Genomic DNA, 23685 nt, shown 5'->3' on the forward strand with positions numbered 1-23685 from the left:
AATCTCCCATGACAAATATGTCATATTTTTTGGAGAACTTGGCCATTTGATGCATAAAGAGTTCATCCATAGCTTCAGCTTGCACAGGCGGCCTGTAGTAAATGCCTACAATGGTGTCCTTTCCATTGTTCTGTCCTTGTATTCTTACCCAAACAGTTTCCACAGAACTCCCAGTCTCTGAAGCTTCAATCTCTGTGCAGATATACGCGTTTCTAACATACAATGCGACACCCCCTCCTCGTTTATCAAGTCTGTTTCTTGCAAATAAGTTGTATCCTTCTAGTCTTGTATTCCAATCATGTGTATTGTCCCACCAAGTTTCAGTGATTCCAATGACATCATATTTCTTTTCCTGTGTTAGTAGTTCCAATTCTCCTTGTTTGTTGCCCATGCTTTGTGCATTAGTATAGAAACATTTTAGTTTGTGATTGGTTTCTCTTTCTCCAATATTTTTATTAATTAGATTCTTTCGTCTTTGTTCTTCCTTTCCACTTCTAATAGCAGAGTTCTCAATAGCATTTGTCAGGTGTATGGCTTTTTCTGGTCTTTTGCTTCCCTTCCCACATTGTTCTAATATAAAGCTCTCCTTACAAGTGTAGCAAGGCGACTTCCAAATACATGCTTACCAGTCTTCGTAAGGTGCACCCCATCTCTAGCAAGTAGTCCATCGTATAAGTAGTTCACTCCGTGATCCAGAAATCCAAATCGTTGCTGACGGCACCATCGACGTAGCCAGTTGATCACCTGCAGAATCTTATTCCACCTCCTTGTTCCATGGCCATCCACTGGGAGGATGGAAGAGAAGACCACCTGCGCTCCCAGTTCTTTCACTTTCTTGCCTAAGTCTTCAAAGTCGCTGCAGATGGTTTCCAGGTCGTTTCTTGCGGTGTCATTTGTCCCCACATGTAGTAGCAGGAATGGGTAGTCATCTGTAGGTCTGAAGAGTCCTGATATCCTGTCAGACACATCTTTAATTTTTGCACCTGGAAGACAGCACATTTCTCTTGGAGTTATATCCGGTCTGCAGATAGCGGCCTCTGTTCCTCTTAACAGGGAATCCCCCATGACCACCACTCTCCGTTTCTTCTTCACAACATTTTTCTTTCTCCATCCAGGAGGACTCTGAAGGCGTACAAGGTTGCTGTTTGTTGGCAAAGTCTTATCCTGATGTATTTCTTCATCGTTTTCCTGCGTGAGAGCCTGGTACTGGTTCCTGAGCAGTATGGGTGCTGACTGCCTCCTGATCCTCCTGCTTCTCTGGGTCACATGTCTCCATTCCTCTGTTTCTTCAGATGCACTTCGAATTTCTTCTCTTTCTGTAACATGAAGAGATAATTCTGCTCTGTCCAAGAACTCTTCACCTTCCTTAATGATCTTCAACGTAGCTAACCTCTCTTCGAGATTTTGCAACTTTTCCTCCAACAGGGACACAAGCTTGCATTTGTGGCATGTGAAGTTTGGCTTTACCACTGGTAAATCTGTGAACATGTAGCAAGAAATGCAGCTCACCAAATGGCTCCTGGCCTCTTGCATCTTGAGATTTCTTAAAAACGATGAAAGATGAGCCAAAATTCGGCACGCGGTTTTTCCGATTTCCTCTTTTCAGCTGCAACGGCCAAAACCCAGTGATCGTTGAGCTCGCGGAGACTCTTCACTTATCCCAGAAGGCACTGGGAATATGCAAATGATCTCCTCAAGACTCTTCCCCTGGTTTTCCGATTTCCTCTTTTCAGCTGCAGCGGCCAAAACCCAGTGATCGTTGAGCTCGCGGAGACTCTTCACTTATCCCAGAAGGCACTGGGAATATGCAAATGATCTCCTCAAGACTCTTCCCCTGGTTTTCCGATTTCCTCTTTTCAGCTGCAACGGCCAAAACCCAGTGATCGTTGAGCTCGCGGAGACTCTTCACTTATCCCAGAAGGCACTGGGAATATGCAAATGATCTCCTCAAGACTCTTCCCCATGTAGCGATACACAAATCTTTGAGCAGCCACGGTCACCTGAAGTGGACGATGATGAGACACAATTGCCGGAAAGTCAGGAGGAGGAGCAGGGTGCGGATGTGGAAGACGAGGTGGTGGATAACATAGTGACTGACCCAACATGGCAGGAGGACATGCAGAGCGAGGACAGCAGCACACATGGGGAAGGAGGCATATCACCCCAACAGGCAGGAAGAAGCAGTGTGGTGGCCGCAGACAAAGGCGTGCATCCGTTCCCCGTAGCACCAACAAGACGGAAGTTGCCATTCCTTCTGTTAGATCTTCCCAAGTCTGTTTTTTTTTCTTTTTTTTTAAAGACTCTGCTAATAACACCAAACAGGCCATTTGCAGCACTTGCAATGCCCGCATCAGCAGGGGTAGCAAAACTACCAGCCTGACCACCACCTGCATGATTGGGCACATGGCAGCAAAGCACCTGACTTTGTGGGCCGAACCCCAGGCTCCAGGAACAGTCTGCAGGTGACAACACTGCTTCTTACACTGTTTTGCATCCAAGCCTATCTCCAGTTCACCGCGCCTGTGAAGATGCCTCGGGCCCTGCACCTGTTGTTGCCCACAGTCAACCAGCACCATCATCAAGCACTGGTTCACATGAGCACTTTTTTGTAATGTTTTTATGTGTTATAACCTTTAATGAACCATTAAAAGGACACGTTTTAATTTACTTTATGTGGGATACTCTCCAGGCTGTGTGCGACCCAGTCATCGGAACGCAAGCGGAAATACAGTGCCTTGCCAAAATATTCGGCCCCCTGGAACTTTTCAACTTTTTCCCACATATCATGCTTCAAACATATAGATACCAAATGTAAATTTTTGGTGAAGAATCAACAACAAGTGGGACACAATTGTGAAGTTGAACGAAATTTATTGGTTATTTTATATTTTTGTGGAAATACAAAAACTGAAAAGTGGGGTGTGCATCGTCCAGAGAGATGTAGTAGGGGGCTACATCTGGCGTGGGGGTCCCCTCTCTTAACCCTTCAACACTTGGTAAGCTCTTCCTGCCCTTGTTTGTTTACGTTAAAGCATTTTTTTTATGCATACTTTGTACTATGGGCATCATATAGAGCGTCATTACCTGGTATTGCACCATGTGTTATGGAAGCCCTTATATATGGTGTTTAAAATTATGGCATTATGAATCCATAAACATGAGCTGTTTAGGTACCTTTGTCTGAGGGTGATACCCCCGTACTTTGGGACGTTCCTGGAAACATGTATCATGTCTTTGTAATATCCTTGTGCTTTCATTATGTATTGTGTCCTTAATAAATATTTTTCAGTAAAAAATTTTACCGCAAACTCCTTGTTCTCTGGTATTTTTAACTACATTCAACGACCTGGTCTTCCTGGCCTTCCGTATAGACCTTTGTTTCCAGGAGCCCACCCATGAGGTGGCACGTGAGAAAAGATCACGGCGTCTGGTTCCGTCCTTTCAGAGACCACTTGTTCCTCCACTCTCCCTTGTCAGTCAAAGCCTTACCAGAACCCATGCAGATTGACCGCTGTGCTCTTGCCAGTCAGCGACAGAAGGATCGCCGTGCTAAAGGCCAGTGCTTGTATTGTGGTGACACAGGTCACTTCATTTGCGCCTGTTCGGTGAGGCCGCAAAACTCCAGCATCTTGTATCGGTAGGAGAGGCCTTCCTAGATGGAAAAAACTCCTCTGAACCCCTGACTCTTACTGTGGCCATGACAAGCGATGAATCCCAGTTTGTTGAGACAGCATATGTGGATTCCGGGGCAGCGGGAAACTTTGTCCTCCAGGCTGTAGAGGATCACTTCCAATTCCAAGTCCGTCTTCTTCAAAATAATCTGACCATAACTTCTGTTGATGGGAGAACTCTTCTGGAGGCAGGTTGTCTGGTTACTGAGCCACTTGTGGTCTGTGTTGGGATGCTTCACACAGAGAAGATAGTCTTTTATGTTCTTGCTCACATGTCTCACTTCTTTCTCTTAGGTTTGCCATGGCTATGAAAACACAAACCTGTATTGGACTCGGCAACTAGAAAGGTGCTCCACTGGGGAAATTCCTGTCATGAGAGATGTCTTTTTCCAGTACGTCCGGCTAAGGGCTCGTCTTCTCCAGCATCGCTGCCCGATTTGCCGTCTGCATATTGTTCCTTCGCTGATTTTTTGGACAAAAAGGAAGTAGAGACTTTGCCACCCCACTGGACATATGATGTCCTATCGACTTAATTCCTGGGTCTACACCCCCTAGAGGTCGGATTTACCCTCTGTCTTCAGCCGAGACTCAAGCCATGTTGGACTACATTCTGGAGAATTTGGCCCGGGGGTTCATTCAGAAGTCCTCCTCTCCTACTGGGGATGGGGTTTTCTTCATCATGAAGGACGGATCACTCCGACCCTGTATAGACTATCATGGCCTCAACCAGTTCACGGTGAAGAATTCCATTAATTCTTGCGTTGTTTGACCAGTTAAGAGGTGCCAGGAACTTCACCAAATTAGATTTGAGGGGCTCCGACAATCTGATCTGCTTTCGCCGGGGAGACGAATGGAAGACTGCTTTCAACACCAGGGACGGATATTATGAATACCGCGTGATGCCCTTTGGTCTCAGTAATGCATCAGATGTTTTCCAAGAGTTCATCAATGATATCTTCCGGGACCTGCTTTATTCCTGCAATGTGGTGTACCTGTGTGATATTCTGGTATTCTCCCCGGATCTGGCCTCCCACAGATGAGCAGTTCGGCAAGTTCTTCAGCATCTTAGCATCTTAGGGAGAATCAACTCTACACAAGTATGAGAAATGTGTTTTTGAACAGTCCTCTCTTCTCTTCTTCTTCTATGTTGTCTTAGATACCGGACTCAGGATGGATCCTGAGAAAGTCTCTTCCATCCTTAAATGGCCTCTGCTCATTGAAGTCAAAGCAATGCAAAGATTCCTTGGCTTTGCTAATTACTGTCGGCAATTTATTCCCCACTTCTCCACTCTGACTGCTCCCATCTCTGCTATGACCTGAAAGGGAGGCGATCCAAAGAGCTGGTCCTCCGAGGCCTTCCACTCTCTTAATCGGTACTTCTCCACTGCACCCATTCTGCATTGTCTGGATTTGAACAAACAGTACTTCCTTGAGGTGGATGCATCCTCAATAGCAGCCGGAACGGTGCTTATTCTGATGTCGTCCTCTGGTCACTACGTGTCCTGCGGTTTCTTCTCCAAGGCCTTCTCTGCTCCAGAGCATAACTACTCCATCGGGGACTGGGAGTTGCTCACTATTAAGATGGCTTTAGAGGAGTGGAGATACCTGCTGGAGGGCGCAGTCTATCCAGCAGTTATCTACATGGACCATAAGAACCTGGCGTATCTCCAGTACGCTCAAAGACTTAATCCTCGCCAAGCTAGGTGGTCTTTGTTTTTTGCCCACTTTAACGTTCTTTTACATTTTAGGTCCGGTGACAAGAATATATAAGCTGATGCCCTCCCTCGCTCATTTCTGTCTGGAAACCAAGAGGAGGATCCTCAATTTATCATCGAACCCTCCAAGATGGTTATTGTCGCAAATTCCTCCAGGAAAGACCCTTGTGGTTGAATCTGAGAAGGAGCTGGTTTTGTCTTGTGGTCACTCATCCAAAGTGGCTAGTTACCCGGGATAAAGGAAGACATTACAATTGATCTCTCCTCACTACTGGTGGCCATCCATGAGGAGGGAGATCTATGCTTATGTGGTTTCCTGTCCGATTTGTGCCCACATTAAAGTTCCTAGACGACTTCCTTCTGGATCTCTCCTGCCGTTACCCATACCATCTGGTCCATTGCAGCACAAAGCAATGGACTTCATTACGGATTTGCCAGTATCCGAGGGTTGCACCGTCATCTGGGTAGTCGTGGATCGCTTTCATCAAAAGGGCACATTTTACCCCGTTGTCTGCGCTTCCGACCGCTCCTGAATTGGCTGACAGCTTCATCAAGCATATTTTCCACCTGCATGGATTCCCTCATCACATCGTATCCGATCGAGGTTCGCAGTTCACTTCCAGATTATGGCGAGCGCGCTGTAAACATCTGGATATTGTCTGGGATTTCTCCTCGGCGTATCACTCTCAGTCCAATGGACAAGTGGAGCGTGTCATCCAGGTCCTGCTCAACTACCTGTGACACTTTGTCAATGCCCACCATAAAGTTTGGGTGAAATTATTTCCCTGGGCTGAGTTCTCATACAACAATCATGTTGGTGAAGTCTTGGGAGAGTCTCCATTATACATTGTGTTTGGTGTTGTGAGTTCATTTTCCCCTTCATTACTGAGGCCCGAGGAACTCCCTCTTCTGGTAAAGAAAGGTAGTGAGCCTGATTGTCAAACACCTGAGGCTGATGATTGTGACTGGCTGAGTGGAGTTACGGACTGGATATAATGCTGCCGACGACCTTCTGCCCTGCGGGTGATTTCTCTGTGGGATCCTTGGAGACCAGTCTGAATTCCTGCTCCTCCAAAGCTAAGTTTGCTGCTCGGCCTTTTGCTTTTGTGCTTTGACTTTGTTTTTGCTTTGTTTTTCTGGATTTCTGCCATTCCCTGCTGGGGTGTGCTGAATTAATTTAGCTCTGTCTTCTGAAAATACCTGAGTGCTGATTCAGTTTTTGAAGCCTAGCTGCTTCAGGGCCTTTTTCATATCAGCTGGTTGGCTTCTGTCTTTGATAGGGTTTTGGCAGATTGCAGACAGCAGCCTTCCTGTCCTTTCCTATCTAGGCAGTTTTGGGGCCCCGTCTTTGCTCAGTCTATCTTTCTGTCTGTGTTAGTATTTTCATCTTGCTTCACCGTCATTATATGTTGGGGGCTGTCTATTGCTTTGGGGTCTGCTCTGGGGCAGTTTAGATTTCCCCTTTCTTTCTTTAGGCCTATGTATTTCTCCGGCTGTGATCGAGGGGTCTAGGGCATCGTAGGAAACCCCCACGGCTACTGCTAGTTGTTGTTGATAGGTTCAGGGGTCTGCAATCTGATAGTTGCCAACTTCTCTGGTTTTCTGGACTTAGCTTGTATTTCTGCTTTTGCCTCCTACGGTGACTCATTCATAACAGAATCACCCGCCTCACCGCAGATTCTAGGGTACTCAATAGCAGGAAAGAATTGTGTAAAAAAAAAAAAAAAAAAAAAGTGTAGATTTTTTCCTCTATATCTCTGAGGCCGTAGGGGGAATTTTTTTTTCTCTCAATGGAGATAAAGCAATTGTCTGATCGTGTGGAGCAGCTCGCTGCGGAAGTGCGGGGAATTTCTGCCTACCTTGCTCATTCACATGCTGCTGAACCAAAGATTCCTACACCTGATAAATTTTTGAATTTCAAAAATAATTGTAAATTATTTTTTGCCTTGAAGCCTAACTCGTCAGGGAGCTCCGCGCAGCAGGTTAAAATTGTCATCTCTTTGCTGCGTGGTGATCCCCAGGATTGGGCGTTTTATTTGAAACCAGATGATCCTATTCTGACTAATGTGAACGCATTCTTTCAAGCTTTGGGGTTGTTGTATGACGAACCTAATGCCATTGATCAGGCTGAAAAGACCCTGCTGGCATTGAGCCAGGGTCGTGATTCTGCAGAATTGTACTGTCAAAAATTCTGAAAGTGGGCGGTCCTTACTACCTGGAATGATGGTGCCTTGGCTGCTCTCTTTCGGAAGGGGTTGTCAGAAGCCGTAAAAGATACTATGGTGGGATTTCCTGTTCCCTCTGGTCTTGACGATTCTATGTCATTAGCCATTCAGGTTGATCGGCATTTGCGCGAACGCAAAGCTGCACGAGAGTTGTTGCCACCTGTTGAACAAATGTCTGAACCTATGCAATGTGATGGAGTTTTTTCCAGAGAGCAGCGTCAGGAGTTCAGAAGGCGTAATAAGTTGTGTTTTTTCTGTGGAGATGCCTCGCATATTATTTCTGTCTGTGCCAAACGAGAGAAACGCTTTGCACACACGTTTTCTGTTGGGGGTGTTCAACCTAAGTTTCTTCTGGCTATTACTCTGATCTGCTCCCTGTCCACATTTTCCGCCAAGCGTTTGTGGATTCGGGAGCAGCCCTAAACCTAATGGACTTGGATTTTGCTAAACGTTGTGAATTTCCGATGACACCTCTGCAGACGCCTATCCCTTTGAGGGGAATTGATGCTACTCCTTTGGCTAAAAATAAACCCCAGTTTTGGACCCAGGTGGTAATGCGGGTCGCCCCAGACCATCAAGAAAATTGCAGATTTCTGGTGTTGCATAATCTGCATGATACTGTTGTTCTGGGGTTTCCCTGGTTACAGATTCATAATCCAGTTTTGGATTGGAAATCTGTGTCTGTGGTGAGTTGGGGTTGTCGGTGTGCCTTTAGTGAGGCTCCGGTGTTTTCCACCTCTCCTCAGTCGCATGATGTTCCTGATTATTTGGCGGACTACTATGATGTATTTAGTGAGAATGAGTCTGCGTCTCTGCCTCCTCATAGGAGTTATGACTGTGCAATTGAACTGAGCCCGGGGTGTAAATTTCCCAAGGGTCGGCTCTTCAATTTATCTGTACCCGAGCACGAGGCTATGCGATCCTATATTAAGGAGGCGTTGGAGAAGGGTCATATTAGACCATCCTCGTCACCCTTGGGTGCCGGGTTTTTTTTTGTAGCCAAAAAGGATGGATCATTAAGACCTTGTATTGATTATCGTGCCCTCAACAAAATTACTGTTAAATATCAGTATCCGTTACCCCTGATTTCGGATCTATTCTCCAGAGTTAAAGGTGCTTGCTGGTTTACCAAGCTTGACCTCTTATTCGCATTAAGCATGGGGATGAATGGAAGACGGCGTTTAATACTCCGGAGGGACATTTTGAGTACCTGGTGATGCCTTTTGGGCTCACTAATGCCCCTCCTGTCTTCCAGTGCTTCATGAACGGTATTTTCCGAGATTTTGTCGATAAATTTTTGATTATCTATCTGGATGATATTTTGATCTTCTCCAAGGATTGGGATTCTCATGTGGAACATATTCGGACTGTGTTCCGGATCTTGAGGGAGAATTCCCTGTATGTCAAGGGATCTAAATGCCTTTTTGGAGTACAGAGGATTTCTTTTTTGGGATTTATTTTGTCCCCGTCAACTATTGAAATGGACCCGGCCAAGGTACAGGCCATTCACAATTGGGTTCAGCCCACTTCTTTGAAGGCCCTCCAGAAGTTTTTGGGTTTTGCTAATTTTTATCGGAAATTTATAGCAAAATTTTCTAGTATAATTGACTGATTTGACTAAGAAGGGTGCTGATGTGTTAAATTGGTCTCCGGAGGCTGTTTCTTCCTTTCAGGAGTTGAAGCGAAGATTCACCTCCGCCCCGGTTTTGCGGCAACCTGATGTCTCACTTCCATTCCAGGTAGAGGTGGATGCTTCTGAGATTGGTGCAGGAGCTGTTTTGTCCCAAAAGGATCCTGTAACATCTAAAATGAATCCCTGTGCTTTCTTTTCCTGAAAGTTCTCTCCATCTGAACGTAACTATGATGTGTGGAATAGGGAACTGTTGGCCATGAAATGGGCATTTGAGGAGTGGAGACATTGGTTGGAGGGAGCTAAGCATCAAGTCGTGGTCCTCACTGACCACAAGAATTTGATTTACCTAGAGTCGGCTAAGCGCTTGAACCCTAGACAGGCTAGGTGGGCCTTGTTTTTTACACATTTTGATTTTGTGGTTTCTTTTCTTCCTGGAACAAAGAATGTCAAGGCAGACGCCCTCTCTAGGAGCTTCCTTGCTGATTCTCCTGTGGTGACCAAGCCTGCTACCATCTTGGGCGAAGGGGTAGTTCTTTCTGCCATCTCGCCCGATTTGAGACGTGCTCTGGAAGAGTTCCAGGAGGACAAACCTGAGCGTTGTCCCAGTGGAAAGTTGTATGTTCCTGACCAGTGGAAGAAGAGAGTGATGTCTGAAGTTCATTGCTCTGCTTTGGCTGGTCATCCAGGTATTTTTGGTACTAGAGATCTGGTGAGTCGTTTTTTTTGGTGGCCCTCCTTGTCTCGTGATGCAGGAATTTTGTGCAGTCCTGTGAGACGTGCTCCCGGTCTAAATCGTGTTCTCGCTCTAGTGGGTTGTTGATGCCTTTGCCTGTCCCCAAGAGGCCATGGACCCATATTTCAATGGATTTCATCTCTGATATGCCTGTCTCTCAGAGGATGACTGTTATTTGGGTGATTTGTGATAGGTTCTCTAAGATGGTTCATCTTGTACCACTCCCTAAGTTGCCTTCTTCCTCTGAGTTGGTGCCCCTGTTTTTACAACAGGTGGTTCGTTTGCACGGGATTCCTGAGAACATTGTATCTGACAGAGGAGTGCAGTTTGTGTCTAGATTTTGGAGAACTTTCTGTTCCAAGCTGGGAATTCAGTTGTCCTCCTCTGCTTTTCACCCTCAGACCAATGGGCAGACAGAGAACAAACCAGACCTTGGAGTCATATTTGAGATGTTTTATTTCTGCTGATCAGGATGATTGGGTTTTATTTTTGCCCTTGGCCGAATTTGCTTTGAATAATAGAGCTAGTTCTGCCACTTTGATGTCACCTTTTTTTTGTAACTTTGGGTTTCATCCTCTATTTTCTTCAGGGCAGGTGGAGCCCTCTGCCTGCCCAGGTGTTGACACTGTGGTGGAGAGAATGCACCAGATCTGGGACCAAGTGGTGGATAAGTTATCTCTCTCCCAGGAGAAGGCCCAGCGGTTTTCCAACCGACATAGGACCATTGGTCCCCAGTTTAAGGTTGGTGATATGGTGTGGTTATCATCAAAAAATATTACTATGAAGGTGGCTTCTCCTAAGTTAAGCCTAGATTTATTGGACCTTACAAGATTTTGGAGATTATTAATCCGGTCTCTTTTCGTTTGGCTCTTCCTGTCACATTTAAAATCCATAATGTGTTCCATAAATCTTTGTTGAAGAGGTTTGTTGAACCTGTTGTTCCGGGGGTGGCACCTCCAGACCCTGTATTGGTTGAAGGTAACATGGAGTATGAGGTAGAGAAAGTACTGGATTCCCATCTGGCTAGACGGAGACTCCAGTATTTGGTTAAGTGGAAGGGTTATGGTCAGGAGGATAATTCCTGGGTCTCCGCCTCTGATATTCATGCCAAACTATTGGTGCGTGCCTTTCATCGGGCTCACCCTGATCGCCCTGGTGGCATAGTTGAGGGTTCGGTGACCCCTCCTCAAGGGGGAGGTACTTTTGTGAGTTCATTTTCCCCTTCATTACTGAGGCCCGAGGAACTCCCTCTTCTGGTAAAGAAAGGTAGTGAGCCTGATTGTCAAACACCTGAGGCTGATGATTGTGACTGGCTGAGTGGAGTTACGGACTGGATATAATGCTGCCGACGACCTTCTGCCCTGCGGGTGATTTCTCTGTGGGATCCTTGGAGACCAGTCTGAATTCCTGCTCCTCCAAAGCTAAGTTTGCTGCTCGGCCTTTTGCTTTTGTGCTTTGACTTTGTTTTTGCTTTGTTTTTCTGGATTTCTGCCATTCCCTGCTGGGGTGTGCTGAATTAATTTAGCTCTGTCTTCTGAAAATACCTGAGTGCTGATTCAGTTTTTGAAGCCTAGCTGCTTCAGGGCCTTTTTCATATCAGCTGGTTGGCTTATGTCTTTGATAGGGTTTTGGCAGATTGCAGACAGCAGCCTTCCTGTCCTTTCCTATCTAGGTAGTTTTGGGGCCCCGTCTTTGCTCAGTCTATCTTTCTGTCTGTGTTAGTATTTTCATCTTGCTTCACCGTCATTATATGTTGGGGGCTGTCTATTGCTTTGGGGTCTGCTCTGGGGCAGTTTAGATTTCCCCTTTCTTTCTTTAGGCCTATGTATTTCTCCGGCTGTGATCGAGGGGTCTAGGGCATCGTAGGAACCCCCAACGGCTACTGCTAGTTGTTGTTGATAGGTTCAGGGGTCTGCAATCTGATAGTTGCCTACTCTGGTTTTCTGGACTTAGCTTGTATTTCTGCTTTTGCCTCCTACGGTGACTCTTTCATAACAGTTTGGTCAGCAACCTGAGGTTCCACTTCCGGTGACGGTGCCTTCTGATGTTCCTGCGGCAGATGTCCTTTCCAAGGATTTTGTTAAGTTTTGGAAGGATACCAAAGCCACTTTAGAAGCCTCCTCCCCCGTATGAATAAACATTTAGATAAAAAGTGTCTGGATCCTCCTTGCTTCTGCCCTGTTAACAAGGTGTGGCTCTCGTCCAGGTACGTCCGGCTGAAGATTCCCTCTTACAAGTTGTGTCCTCATTTTATCGGGCCATTCGCGGTGCTGAAGCGTATCAATGAGGTTTCCTATAAACTGAAGTTGCCTTCTTAATTACAGATTCTGAATGCTCTCCATGTACTGTATCTCTGCTGAAGCCGGTCATCCTGAGCCCCTTCTTCAAGGATCCCAGTACCAAACCTGTGCCAACTACCTCAGATGATGTTTTTGAAGTGGAGAACATCTTGGCCATGAAATGGGTGAGAGGCAAGATCTTTTTTCTGGTCGACTGGAAAGGATTTGGTCCCAAAGAAAGATCCTGAGAGCCTAAGGAGAATATTCACGCTCCGACTCTTCTCCGGAACTTCCTTGATGGCCTGAAGAGGAGGGGGCGTAAAGGAGGGTTACTGTTAGCACCATGCTGGATCCCTGCTCTGACAAACAGTGTCTCTTCACTCACCCATGCTGCACACAGTTCTTCCCTTCCCCATGCTCTGCATGCTTCCAGTCGTTCCTCTAGCCATGTCCTTAGGACATGCGCGTGTAACAACCCTGCTGGCATCACTGCATGGCCTCCCATCCCCGCACACCAACTTACTCACTGCTCCAGGTCATGCGGTGATTTCTGTCTGCTGCCAGCTCCATGAGCTACGCCTCTTGTTTTCTTGCTTGCTCTCCATGTTTCCTGACTGTGTGTATAGGGGGGCGGTGCCTGAACTCTCTGCTTCTTATGCAGTCAGGGTGCAGCGGTCTAATCTGTCCCCGACCAATCACCTGGAGCCCTTTACTATATAGGGGCGCCACACCCACTAACCTTTGCCTGTGTAATGTCTATACTCAGTTAGCGCCTTGCTACTGAGGAGGCCAGGCCCTGTCCTTTGTCTTGCCTTCCTTGAGAGGCTTTACTCCTAGCATTTCTAGTACACTCTGAGTGCCCGCCAGGAGGCTTATATCCTGGTCCCTGTCTTGTCCTAGCTTTGTCTGAGTACTTGCCTGGTACTTCTTTGCTTGCGCTCCAGGAGGCAGAATATCCTGGTCGCTGTATCCTTCGGTCCCTGTACCTTGTCTTGCACTGTGTCTCTGTCTGAACTCTGTCTTACCTCTGTCTGTCTCCTTGTCTGTGGTTCCTTTCCTTGCTGTGTCTTTCCCTGTGTCCTCCCTGTCTGTACCTTGCACTCTTGCAAGCTCCGCCTACCTAGCACTCTTGCAAGCTCCGCCTACTCCACACTCCTGCTTTTGTCATATTCCACTCTCTCCTATCCGTACCCGTACCTGCACCTCCTATTTGAACAGGACCCTACCTGTTCCTCCATATTCCATTCCTTTCAGTCAGTACCCACTCCTGCTGTGTGAACAGGACCCTACCTGTTCCGTCGCACACCACATCTACCTGCCCTGTGTCTCAAGTTGTGCCTGCTTGCCCTGTGTCTCAAGCCATGCCTGCCTGCCCTGTGTCTCAAGCCGTGCCCGCCTGCCCTGTGTCTCAAGCCGTGCCCGCCTGCCCTGTGTCTCAAGCCGTGCCCGCTTGCCCTGTGTCTCAGCCTGCTTGTCACTCGCAACTGTCCAGGTGTCCTGTTCCCGAGTGGGATCAGCAGCCACAGCCAGACACCACCCTGAAGTGGCACCCGGCAGCTACCTGCCGCACAAGCCTGACCTCACCATCAGAGGCTCCAGTGAAGACCGAGGTAGCTGCCGTAGTCACGCCCCTTCCAGGGTAGTCTGGTCTGTGGCACAGTGGGGCCACAACCCCCCGGCTCACGCCAATTAGCCTAGGCGCGAGCGTGACAGCGCGCATGCGCTCCTGCCCTCTTAAAGGGTCAACGCGTGCACTTGCTATTTCCTCCCCAGCCAATGGCTGTGGGAAATCATGTATTTATTGCTTCCTCCCCAGTGGGAGTTGCCTGAGCCACCTTCATGTTTACAGTCTATATTGTGTAAGGTCGCATACCAGTGCAAGTCCTGTTTGTTGCACTCAGATGTAATCCTGCCTATTGTACTCAGATGCAAATCCTGCTTGCTGAACTCAGATGCAAATCCTGCTTGCTGCACCCAGATCCAAATCCCGCTTGCTGCACTCTACCAGTCATGGCCAAAAGTTTTGAGAATGACACAAATATTAATTTTTACAAAGTCTACTACTTCATTTTTTCTAATGGCAATTTGCATATACTCCAGAATGTTATAAAGAGTGATCAGCTTAACAGCAATTACTTGCAAAGTCAATATTTGCCTAGAAAATTAACTTTATCCCCCAAAACACATTTCAACATCATTGCAGCCCTGCCTTAAAAGGACCAGCTAACATCGTTTCAGTGATTGCTCCATTAACACAGGTGTGGGTGTTGATGAGGACAGGGCTGGAGATCAATCTGTCATGGTTAAGTAAGAATGACACCACTGGACACTTTAAAAGGAGGCTGGTGCTTGGCATCATTGTTTCTCTTCTGTTAACCATGGTTATCTCTAAAGAAACATGTGCAGTCATCATTGCACTGCACAAAAATGGCCTAACAGGGAAGAGTATCGCAGCTAGAAAGATTGCACCTCAGTCAACAATCTATCGCATCATCAAGAACTTCAAGGAGAGAGGATCCCTTGTTGCCAAAAAGGCTCCAAGGCGCCCAAGAAAGAGCAGCAAGCGCCAGGACCGTCTCTTAAAAGTGTTTCAGCTGCGGGATCGGGTTACCAGCAGTGCAGTGCTTGCTCAGGAATGGCAGCAGGCAGGTGTGAGTGCATCTGCACGCACTGTGAGGCGGAGACTCTTGGAGCAAGGCCTGGTCTCAAGGAGGGCAGCAAAGAAGCCACTTCTCCCCAGAAAAAACATCATGGACAGACTGATATTCTGCAAGAGGTACAGGGAGTGGACTGCTGAGGACTGGGGTAAAGTCATTTTCTCTGATGAATCCCCTTTTCGATTGTTTGGGACATCTGGCAAACTGCTTATTCGGAGAAGACCAGGTGATCGCTACCACCAGTCTTGTCTCATGCCAACTGTCAAGCATCCCGAAACCATTCATGTGTGGGGTTGCTTCTCAGCCAAGGGAATGGGCTCTCTCTCAGTCTTGCCTAAAAACACAGCCATGAATAAAGAATGGTACCAGAATGTCCTCCAAGAGCAACTTCTCCCATCCGTCCAAGAGCAGTTTGGCAATCAACAATGCCTTTTTCAACATGATGGAGCAGCTTACCATAAAGCAAAGGTGATAACTTAATGGCTCAGGGAACAAAACATAGAGATTTTGGGACCATGGCCTGGAAACTCCTCAGATCTTAATCCCATTGAGAACTTGTGGTCAATCATCAAGAGACGGGTGGACAAACAAAAACCTTCAAATTCAGACAAAATAAAAGCATTGATTTTGCAAGAATGGACTGCTATCAGTCAGGATTTGATCCAGAAGTTGATTGAGAGCATGCCAGGGAGAATTGCTGAGGTCCTGAAGAAGAAGGGTCAACACTGCAAATATTGACTTGCTGCATTAACTCATTCTAACTGTCAATATAACCTTTTGTTACTCATAATATGATTGCAATTATATTTCTGTATGTGATAAAAACATCTGACAAACACACATAAAAACCAGAGGCCAGCAGATCATGTGAAAATATAATATTTGTGTCATTCTCTAAACTTTTGGCCATGACTGTAGTGTAATTCCTGCCTGCTGCACTTGGATATGAACTTGGTCAGCTGCACTCTAATACAAGCTCTGCCTGCTGCTCCATCCAGTCTTTTCTTCTGGGTCCAGCTGCTGCGCGTCCGTTGGTCTGTCCTGGAATGGCACCTGGAGTTTATCGGGAGCCAAGTCTAACTTCATCATCAGAGGCTCTAGTGAACAGTCAGGTGTTTGCTTAGTCATGCCCCTCCAGGCTCTCCACGGTTTGTGGCACAGTGGTTCCACAAACCACATCCGTGACACCCACTATTGATTTGGGGCTTGTAGGCAGGTGTTAAAGTTATGATAAAATATACATATTCTTCCCGGATTAGCCCTGAAGTCGAGAATATTTGTTCCATCACTCTCCCATCTATTCAAACTCCAATATTCATAATCTTCTTTAGCCGACATAAAATCTGATGTAAATGTATAGCATTTTCCTTGAAGGAAAGAAAAGTATCATTTCAATTCAGGATGTATTTTATGGAGGCAAAATTCTCTTCCATTACCCTTTCTATGTGTAGACAAATGTACCTTTCGCTATCCAACCCTCTGAAAAAATCTTTTCTGTCTTAATTACCTGTCCCCACTAGGGTGTCTTGACTTCAAAAGAAATTATATTTAGATTGGTCACTTCCCAACTATACCTTATTTCATTACAAAAGGCAAAGCCAGCTCACCGATAGCCGTAGCAGGTACATGGAACTCCATCATGTTTAGATGTGATAGACAATACAAAACTTGTAATGTTCCAGCTCTTTCAATGAAATCCAAAATGTATTCAGTTCATGTTATATGTCAGAGATCTTCATATTCTCTGTGACACTCTTATTTTTTTATGTGTAATATTCATCAGCATCTCTCCTTATACAGGATTACACAATAGAGAAGAAGACATCAGGTGACTGTGTGACTCCCATCATCCATCTCCATGTATCCGGAGGAGGAAGCAGTAATGAGAGCCCCATCACAGAAGCCCCACACTCCCCGATGCCTGAGAAGAAGATCCTAGATCTCACCACCGAGATCACAGAGCTGCTGACTGGAGAGGTGACTGCTGGGAAATTCTACAGTAATACACTGGAGGATTCTGGGTAGTGGTAGTATACAGTTAGGTCCAGAATTATTTGGACAAAGACACAAGTTTTGACATTTACAAGATACAGTTATATAATCTCAGCTAACAGTGCCGAATCTCAGCTTTAATTTGAAGGGATTCCCATCCTAATTGTAGGAAGGGTTTAGGAATTACAGCTCTTTGATATGTAGTGACCTCTTTTTCAAAAGTAATTGGACAGTTATCTTAAAAACTCTTTAATGTGCTGCATGGGCTCTTCCCTCATTAATTCATCATAAGATAAGCAGGTAAAAAGTCTGGAGCTGATTCCAGGTGTGGCATATCCATTTGGAAGCTTTTGCTGTGAACCCACAACATGCGGTCAAAGGAGCTATAAATATAAGTGAAACAAACAATCATTAAGTGGAAAAAAAGAATTAAGTTTGATAGCAGAAGATTCTGTAAAAAAAAAAAAGCGCATTTTTGAGCTCCGCAAGTCAAAAAGGCTTGGAAATACACGGAAAACAACAGTGATGGATGATGGCAGAATCTTTCACACAGTGAAGTAAAGCCCTATCACAACATTCCCCCAAGTGAAGAACACTCTCCAGGAAGAAGGTTTCTCAGTATCTTAAGTCTGCAATAAAGAGAAGACTTCATGAGAGCTAATACCAATGGCGCAACCTATTGATCAGCTTGAAAATAGAAAGGACAGGTTAGACTTTGCCAAAAACATCTGAAGAAACAGTCAGTTCTGGAAAAGAAAAACTAAGATTAACCTGTCTCAGAATGATGGGAATAAGAAAGTGGGGAGAAGGCTTTGTGCGGCTCCCGATCCTCGGCACATCCTCTGTAACACATGATGGTGCGGGCATTCATGGCTTCCAATGGCCCCGGGTCTCTAGTGGTAATCATGACTGTATGCAGAAGCAGACATATTAATTCTGTGTACGGGAGACACTTTCTGCTCAGATTCAGTGAAATGCAGCAAGGTTGATTGGACGACGCTTCACAGGACAGATGGACAATGACCCAAAACATCCTGCAAAAAAAGAAGTGAAATATTCTCCAGTGGCCGAGTCATCACCAGATCTCAACCCATCGAGCCGCATTTCACAGGCTTAAAAAAAACTGAAGGCAGAAAGAGCCACAAACAAGCGACAACTGAAGTCTCTGCAGGAAAGGCGGCAAAGCCTCACACAGGAGGAGACCAGTGAGGATGATGATGTCCATGGCCTCCAGACTTCAGGCCGTCATTGATGCAAAGCCTCACACAGGAGGAGACCAGTGAGGATGATGATGTCCATGGCCTCCAGACTTCAGGCCGTCATTGCTGCAAAGCCTCACACAGGAGGAGACCAGTGAGGAGGATGATGTCCATGGCCTCCAGACTTCAGGCCGTCATTGCTGCAAAGCCTCACACAGGAGGAGACCAGTGAGGAGGATGATGTCCATGGCCTCCAGACTTCAGGCCATCATTGTTGCAAAGCCTCACACAGGAGGAGACCAGTGAGGATGATGACGTCCATGGCCTCCAGACTTCAGGCCGTCATTGCTGCAAAGCCTCACACAGGAGGAGACCAGTGAGGAGGATGATGTCCATGGCCTCCAGACTTCAGGCCGTCATTGCTGCAAAGCCTCACACAGGAGGAGACCAGTGAGGAGGATGATGTCCATGGCCTCCAGACTTCAGGCCGTCATTGCTGCAAAGCCTCACACAGGAGGAGACCAGTGAGGAGGATGATGACCATGGCCTCCAGACTTCAGGTTGTCATTGCCGCAAAGAATTACAGTATGTACAAAGTATTAAAAAATGAACATTTTCTTTATGATAAAGTTAATTTTTCCAATTACTTCTCAGCCCCTGAAATGAGGAGGATTTGTAGAATGATGGCTGCAATTCCAAAATGTTTTACAGGAGATTTTTGTTCAACCCATTTAAATAAAATTCTCCACTTCAATTACATCTCAGTTGTTTCATTTTACATTCAAAATTGCAAACTAGCGGCCTGCAGAGCTGAAATCACGAGGACTCGTCCCTGGCCAATGATTTCTGCACCTAACTGTCTGTCTGTCAGGTTCCTGTCAGGTGTCAGGATGCCGCTGTCTATTTCTCCATGGAGGAGTGGGAGTACATGGAAGGACAGAAGGATCAGGACCAGGACGTCAGGAGGAAAAATGACCCAACGAGGATCGACCAGGACAAAAGCAACATGACGGCAAGAGTATTACTCCTCGCCCTGGAGATAATCGACTTGTTAAAGGGAAAGGTGAGAGTCTCCCATGAGATCACTCTGATCTCTATTAATAGAACAGGACTGAAAAGATGGATAGAATCTGTGGTGATCGGCGTCTGTCACTGTACACAGGAGCACACGGTGGTGAAGAAGACGTCCGGGGACCCTGTGACCCCCTGTATGTCCAGAGGGCGGAGCAAGATCCAGAGCCCCATCACAGAACCCCTGCACTGCCCGACACCAGAGAAGAAGGTCCTAGAACTGGCCAACAAGATCACCGAGCTGCTGACCGGAGAGGTGACTGCTGGGAGACTACACTGGTGGATTCTGGGAGATGAGAGGAGACTGCTGGGAGATTATACAGTGTACACTGGGGGATTCTGGGTGATGAGAGGAGACTGCTGGGAGATTATACACTATACACTGGAGGATTCTGGGTGATGAGAGGAGACTGCTGGGAGATTATACAGTATACACTGGGGGATTCTGCGTGATGAGAGGAGACTGCTGGGAGATTATACAGTATACACTGGAGGATTCTGGGTGATGAGAGGAGACTGCTGGGAGATTATACAGTATACACTGGAGGATTCTGGGTGATGAGAGGAGACTGCTGGGAGATTATACTGGGGGATTCTGGGAGAAGAGACTGCTGGGAGATTATACAGTATACACTGGAGGATTCTGGGGGATGAGAGGAGACTGCTGGGAGATTATACACTATACACTGGAGGATTCTGGGTGATGAGAGGAGACTGCTGGGAGATTATACAGTATACACTGGGGGATTCTGCGTGATGAGAGGAGACTGCTGGGAGATTATACAGTATACACTGGAGGATTCTGGGTGATGAGAGGAGACTGCTGGGAGATTATACAGTATACACTGGAGGATTCTGGGTGATGAGAGGAGACTGCTGGGAGATTATACAGTGTACACTGGAGGATTCTGGGTGATGAGAGGAGACTGCTGGGAGATTATACAGTGTACACTGGAGGATTCTGGGTGATGAGAGGAGACTGCTGGGAGATTATACAGTGTACACTGGAGGATTCTGGGTGATGAGGAGACTGCTGGGAGATTATACAGTATACACTGGAGGATTCTGGGTGATGAGAGGAGACTGCTGGGAGATTATACAGTATACACTGGAGGATTCTGGGGGATGAGAGGAGACTGCTGGGAGATTATACACTATACACTGGAGGATTCTGGGTGATGAGAGGAGACAGCTGGGAGATTATACAGTATACACTGGAGGATTCTGCGTGATGAGAGGAGACTGCTGGGAGATTATACACTATACACTGGAGGATTCTGGGTGATGAGAGGAGACTGCTGTGAGATTATACAGTATACACTGGAGGATTCTGGGTGATGAGAGGAGACTGCTGGGAGATTATACAGTATACACTGGAGGATTCTGGGTGATGAGAGGAGACTGCTGGGAGATTATACAGTATACACTGGAGGATTCTGGGTGATGAGAGGAGACTGCTGGGAGATTATACAGTATACACTGGGGGATTCTGGGTGATGAGAGGAGACTGCTGGGAGATTATACAGTATACACTGGAGGATTCTGGGTGATGAGAGGTGACTGCTGGGAGATTATACAGTATACACTGGAGGATTCTGGGTGATGAGAGGTGACTGCTGGGAGATTATACAGTATACACTGGAGGATTCTGGGTGATGAGAGGAGACTGCTGGGAGATTATACAGTATACACTGGAGGATTCTGGGTGATGAGAGGTGACTGCTGGGAGATTATACAGTGTACACTGGAGGATTCTGGGTGATGAGAGGAGACTGCTGGGAGATTATACAGTATACACTGGAGGATTCTGGGTGATGAGAGGAGACTGCTGGGAGATTATACAGTATACACTGGAGGATTCTGGGTGATGAGAGGAGATTGCTGGGACATTATACAGTATACACTGGAGGATTCTGGGTGATGAGAGGTGACTGCTGGGAGATTATACAGTATACACTGGAGGATTCTGGGTGATGAGAGGAGACTGCTGGGAGATTATACAGTATACACTGGAGGATTCTGGGTGATGAGAGGAGACTGCTGGGAGATTATACAGTATACACTGGAGGATTCTGGGTGATGAGAGGAGACTGCTGGGAGATTACACAGTATACACTGGAGGATTCTGCGTGATGAGAGGAGACTGCTGGGAGATTATACAGTATACACTGGAGGATTCTGGGTGATGAGAGGAGACTGCTGGGAGATTATACAGTATACACTGGAGGATTCTGGGTGATGAGAGGAGACTGCTGGGAGATTATACAGTATACACTGGAGGATTCTGGGTGATGAGAGGTGACTGCTGGGAGATTATACAGTATACACTGGAGGATTCTGCGTGATGAGAGGAGACTGCTGGGAGATTATACAGTATACACTGGAGGATTCTGGGTGATGAGAGGAGACTGCTGGGAGATTATACAGTATACACTGGAGGATTCTGGGTGATGAGAGGAGACTGCTGGGAGATTATACAGTATACACTGGAGGATTCTGGGTGATGAGAGGAGAGGAGACTGCTGGGAGATAATACAGTATACACTGGAGGATTCTGGGTGATGAGAGGAGACTGCTGGGAGATAATACAGTGTACACTGGAGGATTCTGGGTGATGAGAGGAGACTGCTGGGAGATTATACAGTATACACTGGAGGATTCTGGGTGCTGAGAGGAGACTGCTGGGAGATTATACAGTATACACTGGAGGAATCTGGGTGATGAGAGGAGACTGCTGGGAGATTATACAGTATACACTGGAGGATTCTGGGTGATGAGAGGAGACTGCTGGGAGATTATACAGTGTACACTGGAGGATTCTGGGTGCTGAGAGGAGACTGCTGGGAGATTATACAGTATACACTGGAGGATTCTGGGTGATAAGAGGAGACTGCTGGGAGATTATACACTGGAGGATTCTGGGTGATGAGAGGAGACTGCTGGGAGATTATACAGTATACACTGGGGGATTCTGTGTGATGAGAGGAGACTGCTGGGAGATTATACAGTGTACACTGGAGGATTCTGGGTGATGAGAGGAGACTGCTGGGAGATTATACAGTGTACACTGGAGGATTCTGGGTGATGAGAGGAGACTGCTGGGAGATTATACAGTGTACACTGGAGGATTCTGGGTGATGAGAGGAGACTGCTGGGAGATTATACAGTATACACTGGAGGATTCTGGGTGATGAGAGGAGACTGCTGGGAGATTATACAGTGTACACTGGAGGATTCTGGGTGATGAGAGGAGACTGCTGGGAGATTATACAGTGTACACTGGAGGATTCTGGGTGATGAGAGGAGACTGCTGGGAGATTATACAGTGTACACTGGAGGATTCTGGGTTATGAGAGGAGACTGCTGGGAGATTATACAGTATACACTGAGGGATTCTGGGTGATGAGAGGAGAGGGCTGGGAGATTATACAGTATACACTGGAGGATTCTGGGTGATGAGAAGAGACTGCTGGGAGATTATAAAGTATACACTGGAGGATTCTGGGTGATGAGAGGAGACTGCTGGGAGATTATACAGTGTACACTGGAGGATTCTGGGTGATGCGAGGAGACTGCTGGGAGATTATACAGTATACACTGGAGGATTCTGGGTGAGGAGAGGAGACTGCTGGGAGATTATACAGTATACACTGGAGGATTCTGGATGATGAGAGGAGACTGCTGGGAGATTATACAGTATACACTGGAGGATTCTGGGTGATGAGAGGAGACTGCTGGGAGATTATACAGTATACACTGGAGGATTCTGGGTGATGAGAGGAGACTGCTGGGAGATTATACAGAATACACTGGAGGATTCTGAATGATGAGAGGAGACTGTTGGGAGATTATACAGTATACACTGGAGGATTCTGGATGATGAGAGGAGACTGCTGGGAGATTATACAGTATACACTGGAGGATTCTGGGTGATGAGAGGAGACTGCTGGGAGATTATACAGTATACACTGGAGGATTCTGAATGATGAGAGGAGACTGCTGGGAGATTATACAGTATACACTGGAGGATTCTGGGTGATGAGAGGAGACTGCTGGGAGATTATACAGAATACACTGGAGGATTCTGGGTGATGAGAGGAGACTGCTGGGAGATTATACAGTGTACACTGGAGGATTCTGGATGATGAGAGGAGACTGTTGGGAGATTATACAGTATACACTGGAGGATTCTGGGTGATGAGAGGAGACTGCTGGGAGATTATACAGAATACACTGGAGGATTCTGGATGATGAGAGGAGACTGCTGGGAGATTATACAGAATACACTGGAGGATTCTGGATGATGAGAGGAGACTGCTGGGAGATTATACAGTATACACTGGAGGATTCTGGGTGATGAGAGGAGACTGCTGGGAGATTATACAGAATACACTGGAGGATTCTGGATGATGAGAGGAGACTGCTGGGAGATTATACAGAATACACTGGAGGATTCTGGATGATGAGAGGAGACTGCTGGGAGATTATACAGTATACACTGGAGGATTCT

General features: G+C 46.6%; 1 protein-coding gene across 7 annotated transcripts in view; it reads left to right on the forward strand.

The window, feature by feature from the left end:
• The window catches only part of LOC141065421 (uncharacterized), a 212419-nt gene that overhangs the window by 73488 nt on the left and 115246 nt on the right, over positions 1 to 23685 (forward strand). For 2 of the 7 annotated variants that reach the window (XM_073557906.1, XM_073557907.1), the window contains 3 exons: positions 12302 to 12441; positions 16714 to 16890; positions 18976 to 19431. In XM_073557906.1, the coding sequence (XP_073414007.1) occupies positions 12433 to 12441; positions 16714 to 16890; positions 18976 to 19431 (642 nt within the window). In that variant the 5' untranslated portion in view covers positions 12302 to 12432. The remainder of the gene's footprint in view (positions 1 to 12301; positions 12442 to 16713; positions 16891 to 18975; positions 19432 to 23685) is intronic. The other 5 variants (XM_073557905.1, XM_073557910.1, XM_073557908.1 and 2 more) reach the window with 4 other exon arrangements.

This window comes from Dendrobates tinctorius, unplaced genomic scaffold (assembly GCF_039654945.1).
Source record: "Dendrobates tinctorius isolate UK_male_01 unplaced genomic scaffold, ASM3965494v1 ptg000251l, whole genome shotgun sequence".
Lineage (NCBI taxonomy): Eukaryota > Metazoa > Chordata > Amphibia > Anura > Dendrobatidae > Dendrobates > Dendrobates tinctorius.